The sequence below is a fragment of the Podarcis filfolensis genome (genome assembly GCF_964270895.1).
Source record: "Podarcis filfolensis genome assembly, chromosome: 16".
Taxonomy (NCBI): Eukaryota; Metazoa; Chordata; class Lepidosauria; order Squamata; family Lacertidae; genus Podarcis; species Podarcis filfolensis.
This window is the reverse complement of record NC_139620.1, coordinates 33,575,543-33,593,255: the sequence shown is the minus strand read 5'-3', so window position 1 is coordinate 33,593,255 and position 17,713 is coordinate 33,575,543. Positions and strand designations below refer to the sequence as shown.

General features: G+C 44.2%; 1 protein-coding gene across 8 annotated transcripts in view; it reads left to right on the top strand.

The window, feature by feature from the left end:
* SFSWAP (splicing factor SWAP) overlaps positions 1-15,629 on the top strand; it is a 102,199-nt gene extending 86,570 nt beyond the window's left edge. For all 8 annotated transcript variants that reach the window (XM_083589927.1, XM_083589933.1, XM_083589928.1 and 5 more), the window contains 3 exons: positions 10,750-10,917; positions 12,413-12,485; positions 15,261-15,629. In XM_083589927.1, the coding sequence (XP_083446053.1) occupies positions 10,750-10,917; positions 12,413-12,485; positions 15,261-15,326 (307 nt within the window). In that variant the 3' untranslated portion in view covers positions 15,327-15,629. The remainder of the gene's footprint in view (positions 1-10,749; positions 10,918-12,412; positions 12,486-15,260) is intronic.
* Positions 15,630-17,713: the final 2,084 nt, after the last annotated feature.

The following is a 17,713-nucleotide window of genomic DNA, read 5'->3' as shown; positions in this document are numbered from 1 at the left end:
GTTTGTCATTGCTTTTCTCCCAAGAAGCAGGCGTCTTTTAATTTCGTCACTGCTGTCACCATCTGCAGTGATCATGGAGCCCAAGAAAGTAAAACTTCTCACTGCCTCCATTTCTTCCCCTTCTATTTGCCAGGAGGTGATGGGACCAGTGGCCATGATCTTAGCTTTTTTTATATTGCGCTTCATCTCCCAGAACCCTCCATTTTTAATAGTCTCTTTCTTCAATAGAGATTGGATATCCTGTTAGAGATTCAACATGGTACTGTATTTCATTATATTTGGCTTTCTATCCAGACGAAGGAGGAGGAGAAGTGAAGGCACACATAGGCCCTAGATTGGCTTCCCTATCATAAGAGTGCTAAATTTTTCATGCAAGAAAATGAACCAAAAAAAAAATGGCTCCCCCCCTGTAATCTCTGAGAAATGCCACGGGCTTTTACAAGCAGGCATCCATGGTAAGTATATACTGCTGAAATCACATTCACCATAGAAACAGAATTAATATTTCCTTCCCTCAACCTTTTCTGTATATTATGGACTAATTATCTGCATATTTCTTGTCTGCACTGCTAGTGCTTGGTTTGCTTTTCTCTGTTCATGTGACATTCCGTCTCAGCATGTGGTATATGATTCTTGAAAGTTGCTTCTGACACACTTGAGCAAAGAAATCAACTTATTTTAAGTAGGCCTGTTTGGTTTCTGTGCTTGTTGCCTGTTTCCCCTCCTTTGCCCCTGCCCAAATCACACACAAAGGGTACAGAAAGCCTAGCTTTAAAAAGGTGATGATCTTACGTTAATATATTTTGAAGTTACTTTTTTTATTGGAGCAAATGGTGGGTGGCTAAAAAATAAACTATATTGAGGCTTGGTGGGATCTTTGTCTCATCTGGATTGAGCTTCAGTTTCTTGGCTCTCATCCAGTCCATTACTGAGGCAAGACGAAGAGCATACTCCAAACCTCCAGATAACCCCACTCAGTGTTTTCATGTAGATGTTTACAAGCAATAGGGGGTAAAATTGAACCCCAAGAAACCCCACATTGACAGCTTCACAGGGCTGGAGAACACTCCCAAAGCAATCCTGTCTGGAAACATCCATCCCAGTAGGACCGGAACTACCGCAAAGTGGTTCTACCAACCCCTAACTGACAGCTGCTTCAGAAGGGTACCATGGTTGATGGTATCAAAAGCCACTGAGAGGTCGAGGGGAATGCCATGTTCTTTCCTGTGGCTTATATATACTTTTTGTTGTTGCTTTCCCAATGAGATGTGAGCTGGGTAGCGAAGCATTATTATTAATTAGCCACTTGGCCTCCCAATGTACTTGCTTCTGTATACATCTTGGTTGGTGAACTTTGACAAATACATGGAGGATAAGGCTTTAACAGTGGCTACCCGTCATAAGGGACGCGGGTGGCGCTGTGGGTAAAACCTCGGTGCCTAGGACTTGCTGATCGTATGGTCGGCGGTTCGAATCCCCGCGGTGGGGTGAGCTCCCTTCGTTCGGTCCCAGCTCCTGCCCACCTAGCAGTTCGAAAGCACTCTTAAGTGCAAGTAGATAAATAGGTACCGCTTAATAGCGGGAAGGTAAACGGCGTTTCCGTGTGCTGCGCTGGTGCTGGCTCGCCAGAGCAGCTTCGTCACTCTGGCCACGTGACCCGGAAGTGTCTTCGGACGGCGCCGGCTCACGGCCTCTAGAGCGAGATGAGCACGCAACCCTAGAGTCGGACACGACTGGCCCGTACGGGCAGGGGTACCTTTACCTTTACCTTTACCCGTCATAATGGTGTTTTCTCTAGCTCCAGTATCAGAGGCAGTATTATTTATTTAAAGGCATTTACAAGCCTCTTAATATTTAATATCTCTTTAAGTGGTATACAAAAATACAAGCGTTTGAACAGAAAAAAGATTAGAAAACAGAAATCAAGTTATAAAATAGTCTAGTCTTACGAGTCAGCAAAAGACTAGGCAAAATACCCTACCAATCAAGTGAGGCAACTGCTGGATGATGTTTCATTTATGGTAGAGGGAAGGTGGTTACAGTGCAGGGCAATGACCAAAAATCCTTGTTTTTGTGTTACCACCCTATGATGTTCCGTGGTGCCACAAGTAAAATTTCTTCATAAAATCTCTCTTTCCAGGAGTAGGTGGGCCTTCAGGCGACCTATTTCTGAGTTTATGGTTTTAAATGATAGCAACGCGACCTTGAACACAGCACAGTAGCTCATCCGTAGCATGTGCACTTGCTTCACCATAAGTGCAACTTGTTCATCTCCAGATTCTGCGCTTAGTATGGCGCAGCTTTCTGCACCAGCTGCAAGTGTCCAAACAAGTCCCAAACAAAGCCCCACATAGAGTGCCTTACAGAAGTCCAGTTGTGATGTTCCGAACACTTGAATATATCTACACCTTATATTTAAAGCACTATACTATGTGAACAGTCATGGTTTCCCCCAAAGAATCCTGGTAAATGTAGTTTGTAAGGAGAGTTGTTAGGAGATTCCTGCTCCCCTCCTGGAGCTACAGCAGGCATGGCCAAACTTGGCCCTCCAGCTGTTTTGGGACTACAACTCCCATCATCCCTAGCTAACAGGACCAGCGGTCAGGGATGATGGGAATTGTAGTCCGAAAACAGCTGGAGGACCAAATTTGGCCATGCCTGAGCTACAGTATCCAGAGTTCCCTGGGAAGAGGCATTGATTTTTAAACCACTCTGGGAATTGCAGCTCTGTGATGGGATTCGGGGCCTCCTTACTGTCAGCACCTTTGAAAATGACAGCTCCCTGGAAGCCATTACTGTTAAAGTGGCTTATTAGTGCTTTAATGGTAAGATGTGGGTGTGACTTTCAGAAAAACCGGGGGCTTATGCAAACTTGCTTATCTAGCTTGTTCCTTAAACTATTCTGTTCTCCAGCAGCAGCTACTGGGGTGGCTCAGAAAGAAATGCGCAGGAGGTGGTATGCTCACTCCATGGATAGCTCTGACTTTTCAGACTGAAGGTGATCCTTTGGTTAGCAAGTGCCTTTTAAAACAGTTCATTAGTTGGGATTTTAATAGGAGGGACAATTCCATGGAGACTGTTCCTTTCATCTGCCGCAAATACATTTGGAAAATGACACTTCGCAGTTTTTTGCGGGCCCCGTTAAAGCAATCAACCTCATACAGTTGCCTCAAGTGTATAGCTTGTAAAAAGTTAGAGCAAGGCACCTTGGCTTCCACAGCTAAAGTTAATACTTGGGGTTGTTCATCATACTTGTAAAAAAAAGGGGAAAGCACAACACAGCAGGCAAGAGAAATGTAAATGTGTTCAGTTTCAGCTTAGAAGGTTGAACTGGTAATCTTAATTAAAAGTAATTTGATGCTGGCAAGTTGTTAGGTAGCTCAGGGTGGCCTGTAAAAAGTCTATGCAGCTGGTATGTGTTGGGCACCTGGGCAAGTGTTGGAAAACCAACAAGAAGAAACTGCAGCTGCCAACCATGTGCAAGATTCAGGCTTTTCTCCCCCTTATCGGTACAAATGCCATTTTTCAGACAGTCTGCTTATAATCTTGCGTGTGGTGGCAGCTGTACACAATCATCCGGCTGTGTAAGAAGCTGTCACAGCAGGATTGCTAAAGCAGCTCTAATATGGTTGTGTTGCGTGCTGTCAGCCTGCAGAGTTTCTGGTGTAGGAGCTACTGTTTAGTTTTATTTAGAGCATCATTATGCATGTTCCACTTCTCCAGAAGGAGTGTTGACACTCTTGGCTCCCAGGACAGGTTCTTCAGCTTCTCTTTAAGAGAGCACGAGTGAATGATGCTCTTCCCCTTCAGGTCTAGGTTCACATTGTGAACTCCTGTATTAGGGTATGCGTGCTCTGACTGGCAGCAGCTCCCCAGAATCTCAGATAGAGACTTCTCATGACCACACTCCCTGCTGAAATACAAGGGGCATCTGGTTGGCCACTGTGAAAACAGGGTGCTGAACTAGATGGTCCGTTGTCCTGATCCAGCAAGCTATTCTTATGTTCTTATCTCTGTTGGCATTCCACCAGCTTTTGAAGATGTGCCTGTTTACACAGTCATCTATTGCATCTCTAATAATAATAATAATTTTTATTTATGCCCTGCCCTCCCTGGCCAAGGCTGGGCTCAGGGCGGCTAACACCAAATATATAATACATTAAAACACAAAATCAAACAATTGATTAAAACACAGCTCAAAATCACAGTAAAATCAGAATAAAATTAAGTGGCCAACTCACGAATCACAGCCATGAAGGTAGGAATATTAAATATTCGCCAGGCCCGGTCACCCGTGCTGGTCCCATATGGGCCAATGGAAAGGGCCAAGGGGGCCACTTACATACAGGGTTTCATGGAAAGAAGGGGGTCAGACTGGGCCCGGACCAAAAACCTAGCGGAACGGTTCCGTCTTGCAGGCCCTGCGGAAAGATGTCAAATCCCGCATTGCCCTATTGACCTGAGTGTACTATTTTCATTTCTGTACTGTTTTTAATGGGATTGATTTTTTAAAAAAGTATTTTAATATGGCTGTTAATTTTAATCTTTTGAGTGGAATTCGAACAATAGAATCATAGAATTGTAGAGTTGGAAGGGACTCTGGGGGTCATCTAGTCCAACCCTTTGCAATGCAGGAATCTCAACTAAAGCATCCATGACAGATGTGTCTTCCCAATTTCTGCTTTAAAAATCTCCAACAAAGGAGAGTTCACAGCCTCCCGAGGGAGTCCATTCCACTGTTGAACAGCTCTTACTGTCAGAAAGTTCTTACTGATTTTTTTATATTTAAATTATGGATGGTTATATTTAAACTTTGCACAACTGGCTTTTATGCTGTGGAAGTGATGTAAGTCAGTAGTACAGGTGAAACTTGAAAAAGTAGAATATCGTGGAAAAGTTTGTTTATTTCAGTAATTCAACTTAAAAGGTGAAACTAATATATGAGATAGACTCATGACATGCAAAGCGAGATATGTCAAGCTTTTATTTGTTATAATTGTGATGATTATGGCATACAGCTGATTGATCTAGAAGTTCTCCCTATTTCGTTGCCTACCAGTAGTGCAGAATACTGGGTTGTCTTCTCTCTGTCCAGTAGGTGGCAGGACCTAGAAGAAAGATACTCCCCTGGGAATTGCACTTCCTGGCCAGAGCTAGCCTTTCGCTTGCCTTATCAGGAAATGCATTCTGGTCTGCCCCTGAGTTGAATGTCCTGATGAAGCAATTGGGACAACTTCACCAAGAGTATGTGGCACAAGTCATCCCTTGGAGACAGACGCTATCATGGAAGCTGTATGCTACAGGGCTGGTAGCTGTCTCAGCCCTGTGATAGATTGCCGAGTACTTTGTTTTGTCCTTTTGTTAAATCTACAGTAAAAAGGGTTTTATGTGACCATAAAACTTCTGCCTCCTATGCTAGCAATTTTCACTTATGTCTGCCAGTTACATTACCAATTCAAAACAACCTCATGCTGACTGCTGCAGCGAGATGGTTTGAATTAGTGTTTTTATATTCCCGTGCGAAATGTTGTTTTATTTGGAAGCTTTTTATAAGAATAACCCTGTGTTTCTTGGATTTAAGAGGCCATCTTATGTAAAAACACAGCGTGCACAACTGTGTAGCAAAGCTGCAAAGTCTGCATGTTGGCCATATTGTCTAGGTGTGTGGGCTTCCCAAAATGGGCTGTGCCATGGGCACAGATGGTGCCTTCATAGATTAGGTGTCTGACAACCAAAGAAAAGACTTGCCCTTGTGAAGATGCCACCCAGTTCCAGGTACATATATTTTAATCTGCCTGGGTCTTTTCCTTACATTATTGGATTAGAACTTCGATTAAGAACTTGCTTTCTTATTTGACAGCATTTATGTACGGCTCAATAACAGTGTTCTCTGGGTGGCAACTGTGCACTGGTTAATTTTATTATTTTAAATTCATTGTTTTTATTATTTTATATTCATTGTTCATAACTCACTGATCATAAGCCACCCTGGAAGCATGTCAAACTGAAAAGCCATGGTGTTTACACTTGCTAAATTTATTCTTAATTTCCATTGTGCCTTAAGTGTGCATAGCACTTTACAATATGCAGTGGGAAAGGTCTCTACCCCAAGGAGCTTACAATCTCAAATTTAGCCCAGAGGAGACCAGAGAAGGGGAGGCAAGGACTAAACAGGAAAGCAATTTGCAGTTGTTTTAGTTTTATGTACTTAGGCTCAGTTCACACTGGGTTACAGTAGGACATAGATCTTCAACCAGAGGGTTAGGATGTACAGGAATGTCAGGCAGACGAGAACTGAGCCGGCAGAGTTAACAGGGGCTGGAGCAATTGAGAAATGCATTGGCTGGCTTCACAGTTTTCTCCACGTTTTGATTTTTGCATAGCATACATTCTCTCTCTCTCTCTCTCTCTCTCTCTCTCACACACACACACACACACACACACACACACACACAATGATTCGCAATATATTGCCAGGTCAAAAATTATGAAACCGCAATCACGATTTGGACTTCAAACTGGTTTTGGATGGTATATCAATATTCTGCCCATCCCTAGCTTCTACAGCATGGGTAGGCAAACTAAGGCCCGGGGGCCAGATCCAGCCCAATCGCCTTCTAAATCCAGGTTTTTACATGAGTAGAATGTGCCCTTTTATTTAAAATGCATCTCTGGATTATTTGTGGGGCATAGGAATTGGTTCGTTATTATTTTTTCAAAATATAGTCCAGCCCCCCACAAGGTCTGAGGGACAGTAGACCAGCTCCCTGCTAGAAAAGTTTGCTGACCCCTGTTCTACAGATTTGTAGACTTCCTGGAAGGAATCTATGCTGGAAACAGAATGCACAGGTATCAGCTGTGCCCACTTCAGACAGTCTCATATATGCTGGTGGGCTATAAGGAAAGAGCACAGAGCTGTGAATGTATGTCAGAGGGATATTTTAGTGTGTTGAAGAGGATGGAAAGAGATTTGTAGCTGGCTCTGTTCTAATCACGGGAGTGGAACGGAATGGCTGTGAATACCTGTAGGAATCCAACAGCAGGTGAAAGAAAGTAGAAGAAGGTGAGAGAAGGAAATGATTGAAATGTGTGGGAAGGGAAAGTGGAATAAGATGTCAGCAGAGAGAGAAAGGCAACAGGCTGACAGCTGGAGCGTAGAGAATTGTGAAAGAAGGCAAGAATGGCAACAGAAGGGACTGGGAGAATGCAAGAAGGAGGCAAAGAGAAGGCAGAAGGTGTGAACAGGTGACAGAGGAAAAAAAGTGCAAGGAGGTAGGGAGGGGCAAAGTGAGAGAAAGAAAGGGAATGGCAAAAGAAATGGAAGGAAAGGGGAGATGCAGGAAATGAGGGAAGTTGGAAGGAACCCCAAGTGTCAATTAGTCCAACCCCCTTCAATGCAGGAACCGTGCCCTGGATGCGCTTGAATCACCAACCTTCTGGTTAACAGCCAAATTCACTGGTACCTCTGGATGTGAACGGGATCCATTCTGGAGCCCCGTTCGTATTCTGAGCAGAATGCAACCCGCGTGCATGGGTCGCGATTCACCACTTCTGCGCATGCACATGATGTCATTTTGAGCATCTGTGCATGCGCAAGCGACGAAACCCAGAAGTAATGCGTTCCGTTACTTCCAGGTTGCTGCAGAGCATAACCTGAAAACGCTCAACCTGAAGCGACTTTAACCCGAGGTATGACTGTACCACAGAATCCTGTTGGATGCCTGAAATTATTATTTTTATAATAAAATGCAAACATAATAATTACCGTATTTTTCGCCCTATTGGACGCACCGGCCCATAGGACGCACCTAGTTTTCAGGGGGGGAAATCAAGGGGAAAAATATGATTCCCCCCCTGCAGCTCTGGGAGCAGCGGACAGGCTGCACGCAGCCTGTGTGCTACTCCAAGACCTTCTCCCTGCTTTTGCGGGAGGTGGCGGAATTCCCCCACCTCCCGCAAAAGCCCACAGGAGCCGTGCGCGACTCCTACGGGCTTTTCGACCAGGAGGCAGAAGGGACTGAAACGGCCAGTCAGTCCCTTCTCCCTCCTCGGGGAAAAGCCCCCAAGAGCGGCGCGCTCTTCAAAGGGTGCGTGGCTCCTGCGGGCTTTTCTACGAGGTGGGGGAATTCCCCCCCCCCTCGTTGAAAAGCCAGCAGAAGCCGCGGAGCCCCTTTAAAGAGCGCGCGGCTTTTGCCTGCTTTTGCGGGAGTTGGGGGAATTCCCCCATCTTCCGCAAAAGCCCACAGGAGGGTTGGAGAGTAGCGGGAAGGCGTCGCACGCCTTCCCGCTGCCCCCCAATCTCTGGGGCTGGCGATAGGGGAAGCGTTGCTTTCCCCACTGCCAGCCTCCAACCCGGGTTGGAGAGTAGCCGGAAGGCGTCGCGCGCCTTCCCGCTGCCCCCCAATCTCTGGGGCTGGCGATGGGGGAAGCGCTGCTTTCCCCACCGCCAGCCTCCAACCCGGGTTGGAGAGTAGCCGGAAGGCGTCGCGCGCCTTCCCGCTGCCCCCCATCCTCTGGGGCTAGCCATGGGGGAAGCGCTGCTTTCCCCACCGCCAGCCTCAAAGCCGCGTCGGAGAGTTGCCGGAAGGCGTCGCGCGCCTTCCCGCTGCCCCCCATCCTCTGGGGCTGGCGATGGAGGAGGCGCTGCTTTCCCCCACCGCCAGCCTCAAAGAGCAGACTCTCCTGGCTTCAGCGGAAGCAACGCAAAGCCTCCGGAGCGCAGGCTTCGGAGGCTTCGCGTTGCTATCGCTGAAGCCAAGGAGCCTGCATTCGCCCCATAAGACGCACACACATTTTCCCTTCATTTTTGGAGGGGAAAGAGTGTGTCTTATAGGGCGAAAAATATGGTATAACTTGCCCTCTTGCTCTGTATCAGAGACAGGCATCACTGAAAGGGGAGCAGAGAGAGGGCAGAACTATTAAAGGTGTGTGAAATGTGGCAAGATGCCAGCAGATGAAAGTGATCGAAGTTATTGTGGCATTTAGAAACAAAGCATGCCCGTTTTCCAAACAAGCCTTGAGATATTTTTTCAACGAATGGACAACTAGTTTTTGAAGAGCAGGAAAACTTTGTTCCATCTATGACAGGAAGGGGAAGTGTTCTGATCCACTTTGCTCACAGATCTGCTCCAAATCTAATTTTACAGTTTGGGCTATGTTGGTTTTTTTAAAAAAAAAAATCATTCAAAGAAAAATACTGAGACTCTGGTTGAGGTGCTATTTGGAAATTGTCCTTGACGGGTTTCCAACTGTTGCACCGTTTTTTCAAATGAAGATCAAACAGTAAATTTTGCTTCTATCAAAAGAAATGTTATTTCTCTCAAAAAAATGTGTGAAGATTCATAGCGGATATGATCATGATTCACTGTGGGTGCACGAGTCACTAGAATTAAGCTTTGAGTTGCAGAAATAATTACTTGAACTGTCTTGTTACACAAGTGTAAAAGTGCAAGCTCAACAGCTAACATTACTGAAGTTCTGGATTTTGGTTAGTAAAGAAAACCCAGGAAGCTGCTATTCATCTGCTGCCATTTGGTACTACCTATCTTTGTGATAGGGGACGCAGGTGGCGCTGTGGGTAAAACCTCAGTGCCTAGGGCTTGCCGATTGCATGGTCGGCTGTTCGAATCCCCGCGGCGGGGTGAGCTCCCGTCTTTCGGTCCCAGCTCCTGCCCACCTAGCAGTTCGAAAGCACCCCTAAGTGCAAGTAGATAAATAGGTACCGCTTTATAGCGGGAAGGTAAACGGCGTTTCCGTGCGCTGCGCTGCTGCTGGCTCGCCAGAGCAGCTTCGTCACGCTGGCCACGTGACCCGGAAGTGTCTCCGGACAGCGCTGGCCCCCGGCCTCTTAAGTGAGATGGGCGCACAACCCTAGAGTCGGACACGACTGGCCCATACGGGCAGGGGTACCTTTACCTTTTATCTTTGTGATACTACCTATGTTTGTGAACAAGACTTCTCAACAGTGGTAACCGTAAAAACAAAAACAAAAAAGCCCCAGAGTTTAGCTGTAGGAAATGAGATAGGAGTTAGCCTTTCTAATATCACCCCTCACTGGAATGAAATCTGGAGAACATAGCCAGACATCCCACTGAAATTGTGAGGGGGGTCTATTTTTAAGTCACTGCTTCTTGATAAAGTATAAAAAAAATCACTGGGTTTTTATTTAGGAGCAATGCTAAGGTAACACTATGTATATTGCTTTGTGAATTCCTATTTTAGGATCGATAAAGTGCGTTAACACCAGTAAGTTTAAACCGAAAGCGAAAGTTTGAAAGTCGGTCCATCTTGCGGGTTGTGAGTCAGAGGTGGGTCTTCGGTGTGGTCCAGTTGAAGACCACTGCAGTAGGGCATGGAGACCAGGGGGCTGTGCCATATGGAGGCAGCAGGAGGGGATAGAGTTGCTTACAGATACAGCTACTTGCCACAGGCTTTGGTTTCTGTGCTACAGTTTCTTTTGCCATCTGCAAAACCAAATATTTATAGGTGATTAGGTGAGATCATTGCAGATTTCATTATATAAGTTAAAAGGGTAAATAATTATTCAGGGTCGAAACTAAAGTTATGTTTTGTGGAGGATTGTGAGTCTCACTATATTTTAACGTTGGCATTAAAAGAAGAGGTGTATTTGATGCAGAGAATGGGTGTCTGTTTCGGGGGAGCTGAGAAGACCTGGGAAATTACATTCTTTCTGTAGCTGATGGCACAGCTTTATATTAATCAATATATTACTTTGTCATTTTCCCCCAGAAGTCCTCATGAAAAGAAGAAAAGGAGATCTCACTCCCACACCAAGTCCAAAGCGAGGTCTCATTCGCCATCCATCTCTCCAGGCAAACAATCTGCACATAAGAACTCCACCCATTCAGCCAGTGTCTCTCCTGTGGAGAGTAGGGGATCCAGCCAAGAACGTTCTGGGTAATGAGCCCTTTCTAAATTCTAGGCACTGGCACTTCCCTGGTGCAAAAAACTGCAGCTAGACTGTTGATGGGAAATTTGAGGAACCAGGGCAGTGACTTGATCCTTTTTACTGCTTAGCAGGATAATACAGAAGGATTCATACACACAGCAAATGAGGCAGGATTGTATAATGTTGTGCAGCAGGCGAGGCGTTATAATTTTTGGAAGCTCTCCTGCATTTAAAGTTCCAGCAGCAGACTTCTTCTTGCAAGTGGAAAAGCAGCACTTCTCCATGATGTGCCAGTTTTCTACTTGCAAGAATTTTTATTTTTTGTATGTTAGCATTTAATTAAGGATTTTCTTCAAAGAAGTCAAATACAGTCATACCTTGGTTCTCTAACAGAATGCATTCCATGAGTCCATTCGACTTCCAGAACTGTTCGAAAACCAAGACGCGGCTTCCAGTTGGCTGCAGGAGCTTCCTGCAGCCAATCAATCGGAAGCCACGCCAGACATTCGGCTTCTGAAAATCGTTCAGAAACCAGAACGCTCACTTCCAGTTTCCGATCATTCGGGAGCCAAAACATAAGAGTTCCAAGGCGTTCGGCAACCAAAATACACCTGTAGTTCACTTTACCAACCTCATGTGGTTCCACATGTATATCTAGCAATGTATGATGCATACAATGATTAAATGGTCTTTCAGTTCATGAGCATATCTATACCTACTGTTTCCAAGCAGCTGTGGCTTCTCCTTGCATTAATTTTAGGAATGAAATGCTTAGCCTCTGTCCTGTGAATACAACCTCCTCATTGGATTCATCACGGTTTAATCGTGGCTTCCCTATGTTCTCCATAGTGATGGGTTTTGTTTTGTTTTTCTATTCCCCTGCTTTGAATGAGAGAGCACTGGGTGCTGGGCTAGGATGTTGCAAGTCACTCCAATGAGCTGCTGCTGCTGAGAGAACTTGACATATCTCTCAAGTGGAGGGGGAAAATGGTAGTCAGTGTCCTTTGGCTCTCTTTCAGCCGTAACTTAGCATCAACTGCAGTCATAAACCGCTTATGAGAATCCACCAAGGATAAGAGAATCCACATAGCTCAGAACGGCTTCCATTTATCTAGATATGTTTTAAATCATGGCACCTCCATTTGATGATACCCAATTATGTTTAGCCTTACTTAAACCTTAACCTGACTACTCATAGGTACCCACATCGATTGTCTCATTAATCTTTACAAGAAGCCTAGAAGGCAGACCACTATCATCAATACGGGGACAGGGAGGCGGTGGGATGACAGGCTTCGAGGGGCTTGTTAAGACTTTCTGCTGAATTCATGGCAGAGTTGAGATTTGAGATTTGAACTTAAAAGCTCATTCTCTTAGCCAATACATTTCATTCACTTGGGGATTTTTTCATGTTTGAAGTATCTGGATATATTCTATCTGTGCATTAATTGTCTATTACTTGATTGTCTTGACTGAATGTCCCCCTTTTAAAAATTCTTTTAGGGGAGTTTCTTTGGAAAAAGATGGCCAGATCTCTTCAGCGATTGTGTCGTCAGTGCAGAGTAAAATAACTCAGGTACCACTTGAAACGTTCCATTTAGTAATGATTACTAAATTGTCTCAATTTTGTAATGCTCACATTGCATTTTGTTTGAATTGCTGTTTTCAGTATTGAAAAGAGCACTGCAAATGGTATGTAATCAGCATATACTTCCAGATTTTAAACCTGTTCTGTTACAAAGCTGTAGTCTCTGGTATTGCTCCCTTGAATGACTCTTCCCATTCCCCTTTTCTGCCTTTTACACCTGGAATTCTCTCCTGACTGTATAGTGTCCTCTTCTCTTCTCATCTCTTCCCTTCCCTTCCCCTCCCCTCCCCTCCCCCGCTTCAAACCCACAAACCCATCCGCAGACCCTTGCTTTTCAACAAATACCCTCCAACACTCACATGCACACACACACAGAGCAAAGTCTTTGTAATGATCATCGGTTAAGGGTACCCAGCCCCAAAGCCTCTTTCCCAAAGTTCTTGTGTCACTGTACTTTTGACCAAAAAGCAAGGTAAGCTTATTCATCAATGGCTTGGATCACAGGGAGGGGAGGAAAACAGAGTGGGTGTAGCCCCCCAACTGTGTCCCCCACATGCACCCCTTCTTCCCATATATGCAGGTGGCTTCCAGTCTCCTGCTTGGGAGAAGCAAACCACTGCACTTGGACAAAATTCTCTTTCCCCAACCATGGCAAATCCAGCTCTACCTGGCACAGCTTGCTGCAACCCCGCCCTCTGAGTCCTTGCATCGCACACACATCACTTCACAGACCCGACCCACCCCCCGATCATCATGGTGATAAGCATTTTGCTAGTTGTAAACTTACAGAATATTTCTAATTAAAGCTAATGAGTACTTTGGAAATAATTATAATATGTTGTTAACTAGAATAGTGCAAGAACCACTGCACTGTCAAAAGATACAATGAGGCTTGTTTACTGATCTGGGTATAATAAGAGCACCCCCTACTTCGTTGTGGGTCACCACTGTAGTGCAGTGCCTTGAATCATCACATCTAGCCTTCGGCACACTAAGCAAAGTGCATAGAATGTGTTCAATTTCCTTCACGCAATATAGTCAAGAAAACAATAATTCTGTGATCACACTGTTCAGTTTCACTTGTCTTAAAAATGCATCTTTTTGTTTTGCTTATTGCAAATTTAATTTGACTCGGCAGGATAGCTCCTAAACGGATATTTGAATTTCTCTTAATATGTTAGTCTTGAGAAATTGTATTTGGTGCTTTTAATAATTTGTGTCATTTTTCAAGAGTGCAATTATTGAACAAGCAGCATTCTGCTTGCTGTTTTTGTTAGATGTGATCCTTTTATACTTAAATTGATAGAACTTGGTGGAGTTTTGATTAAGAGAATTAACTCTTTTAAAGGAGATGCAGCCCGATCCCGTAGGGCCTTGCGTGGCTTTCAAAGTCTCCCCACACTCCCTCTTTAAACCTATGAGGTTTAAAGAGGAAACATGGGGAGACTTTCAGAGCCCTTAGCATGTGGGAGGCGGGTAGGGGGGGTTCAGTGTACAGCATATTTTTTTTGTCTTCCCCACCCACCACCTGCTTCCTCATCTGTTCAGATATTTAAAGGGGCAGGTGGGAGAGAGCAGAAAGAGAAATTGTACCCACTGGCACGCCAGTATTACCCATAGAGACAGGTTCCTCACCCCTGAAATAAACCATCATGCATACGTGTCCTGCAGCCCATTTCTCTGCCTTCAGTAAAAGTGTGGCTCTTTCAAACCATAGTGAGTAATTTAAGACTGCCACAGTTCTCAGTTTACCTAAAAGATTACATTGTGCTCTGGGATATCGCCTGCATAAAGTGCAAGCGGAGTTGCAATTCAGTGCCTTTGGCTTCTTTAGAAATTTGTTTGAAAATGCTTCTCAGCATCCTGGAATAGCTCACTTTACAGTGGACGTTTTAAGTCCTCCGCGTTTCACCTGTTTCCCTCAGGATTTAGAAACTGTGTCTTTGCCAAGAAATTCTGTATGCAAGTTCAGGCGTTGGAAGGTTAGGGCCACGCATACAAGCCCTGCCGTCAGTTTACCCACACTTGTGGTCCCCCATCTACTCAGGTCCCCAGCTTCCCTGTGTTGAGTGGGGAAGATCTGCAGGGGGCTGGTACTCATGTAGGATGTCTCGTGAATTGGGAGCCCTGGTATATCAGGGTCTCCAGTCACATTCAGTGTTCTGCTGGTGTCCAGGCAAACACAAGAACAAGCCACCAGCAGACCTTCCCGCTCAACACAGGGAAGACCTGTTCACAAATTCAGTTTTGTATGTTCAGGAAAATGCCTGGAACACCCTTTGTATTACCTTTTCTACATTTTGCCTTTTATCAATTGAGAAAATCTCCTTTTTTGTATGGTACATGCAATTTCCTCCTGCCAACCTAGCAGTTCAATAGCACGTCAAAGTTCAAGCAGATAAATAGGTACCGCTCTGGCGGGAAGGTAAACGGCGTTTCCGTGCGCTGCTCTGGTTCGCCAGAAGCGGCTTAGTCATGCTGGCCACATGACCCGGAAGCTGCACGCCGGCTCCCTCTGCCAATAAAGCGAGATGAGCGCCACAATCCCAGAGTCGGTCACGACTGGACCTAATGGTCAGGGGTCCCTTTACCTTTACTTACATGCAATTTCTGTCTCTATATCATGTTACTCTCCAGATGTTCCTGGAGTTCAGCTCCCATCATCCCTGACGGTTGGTCATGGCTGGGGCTGATGGGAGCCACCACATTGACTTTTCCTGCTGTGTACAATGTGAACATCAATGTTTCCTGTATTCTTTGCAGGATCTTATGGCCAAGGTGAGGGCAATGCTCGCAGCTTCCAAAAACATCCCAACTAGTGCCTCCTGAGACCAGAGGGAGGGACTCTTCAGAATACCGTGTACAGAAGGAAACTTGGTTCCAGTGGTTCCCAACAGCAGAGTTCAAGGAGCTGACATCCTTGTTGTGTACAGAAGATCTCATTGGAACTTCAATGATTTTTCCACGTCAAACTTCCTTTTGATAAAATAAGCCTTTGGGGGTTTTGTAAATTACGTTTTGACTAGTTCTTCAGTAAGAATCTTACCATGAGCAATGTCTGTATATTTGTAAATAAAATGTTCCTGCGGATGTTAACACAAATTAAAATGCAGATAAACCATTTTTATTAGATACTTTCTGGAAATTAGTTTTTTTCCCCCTCTTATTTGATTACTTTGGATCCACTTTTCAATCCGGGTTCTCCAAAGCAGTGTGAACAAATGAGAAATTGCAGCATAAAGCCATAAAAAAACTTTAAAGGCAAAGGGGCATTGTTTATGAAGACCCTGACCCAAAGGAAAACTCTTTAGCTGTCTAGACAGCTGCCCATTTTATAGTATTGCATGGTATTCTAGTGAAGAGTCTGTTCCAGAGTTTAAAGACCATATCTGGGGGAATCTTGTTCTTAATAAGGCTTGTTCTTAATAAGACAGTAGTTCCACTCTTGAACAAGAATTGAGTTTCCTCAAATATACCAGATTCTGATTAGAAAGGGCTTTAAAGGTAAGCATCAGCGCTTTGAATTTAGCCCGAAAACTAGTCAGCAGCCAATGGAGTTCATATAAAATAGGCATGTTAATTCCCCTTCCGATATCAAAGGTGTACAGTCTGGATCTAATTTTATTAGAGCTTCTGCCACTTGGTACTAACTGTAGTCAATGGAAGAGTGAATTCCGTCTGGAATAAGAGTTATAATAACATGAATACAAAAAAATATAATTAATCCGACTTTGACGGTTAAAATATAAAAAAATCTCCTAAAGCTTTTAGCATCAACCGTTTTGAAATATGAAACACTGTTCAGTGTGTCATTGAAGCATACCACTTCACGTACCCTTAGTCACTGACCTATTTTTCTTTGACATGTTCTTAGATCTGCCATCATTTCCCCAAATGCAAAATAGCTACCATTCTCCAGAGATCCAAGACTTCTCTTATTTAACTCCCCACTCCATGCTAAAGGGGGAAATAGTCTTGAAAGTTAGTGAAGATGCTATCTTGCTTTTATAAATGGCTAGTGGCAAATAGCAATTATATGCTAAATCTTGTGAGCTTCCTATAATTACAAATTCATTTATCATACAGATTGAAGTTCAGTGCAATAACCCTTTTCAAAATAAAATGGCAATATTTTAAACAGTGGCTTGGGGCGGCGGGGGGGGGGGACACCAGGAGATAAAAATGTTAATCAGTGACCTGTTTCCATAGTTCTTAAGCAATATAGTTTTACAGTATACTGTGTGATAATAACCCTTTAAATTTGACTGTTTAAAAGTAAGAGAGAAGACAACCAATTCTTTAGGCTGGATATGATCTATAGAAAGAACAGTTCCCTTAATTAAAAGGTCAAGTATTTTGTCCTCCTGTTAATTTATTTCAACTGGTAGAGCAGGTGGAGTGTTTCACATTGTGAAACTGATAATAGGGAAGAGTGGGATTAACCATTACTACATCCAGTTAAGGAAATGATCCATTTAATACTCTATTTCAGGACAGTTTAGTCTATCAAAAGTATTTTCATTATCAATGTCTGAGATGACGATCAACGCAAAAATCCTCAAAAACCTGTTGCTCAGATAGAGCGAACTAGCATCACGTGAGGAAGGACACAGTTTGACAGTCCTCAAAAGGAAGTTTCCCACCTGCTAAACGGCCATTTAAGATGCCCCTTTAATGGGTTTATTTATTACTAAAATTTATGTCCTGCTAGCCTGCGGGATTTTTACAGCAGCTTGCAGTCACACTTCCAAACTATTCGAAATGCACCATGCAAAACCAGAGCATAAAATCTAAACAGCATCAATTCAGCATCACCAGCTATTTCCATTCCCTTTAAAATGAGTGGATAACCATCAGTTCAGCAACCAAAATACTTGTGCAAAAAGAGTGCATTTGTTTTTTAAAAAAACAGCAACATGAAAAGCATGATCATCTAATCCAGGTTTAGTCCTTTTAAAGCAGGCATGGCCAAACTTGGCCCTCCAGCTGTTTTGGGACTACAACTCCCATCACCCCTAGCTAACAGGACCCAGTGGTCAGGGATGATGGGAACTGTAGTCCCCAAACAGCTGGAGGGCCAAGTTTGGCCATGCCTATTCTAAAGAGAGTGCACATCTTAACGCATGGTGGTCAACTTGACTTACGTTGGTGGGAGAAGCTGTGTAGGTATCAAGCAGTGGCTTAGTTTAAGATCTGTTCCACCTGTTCATGTTGTG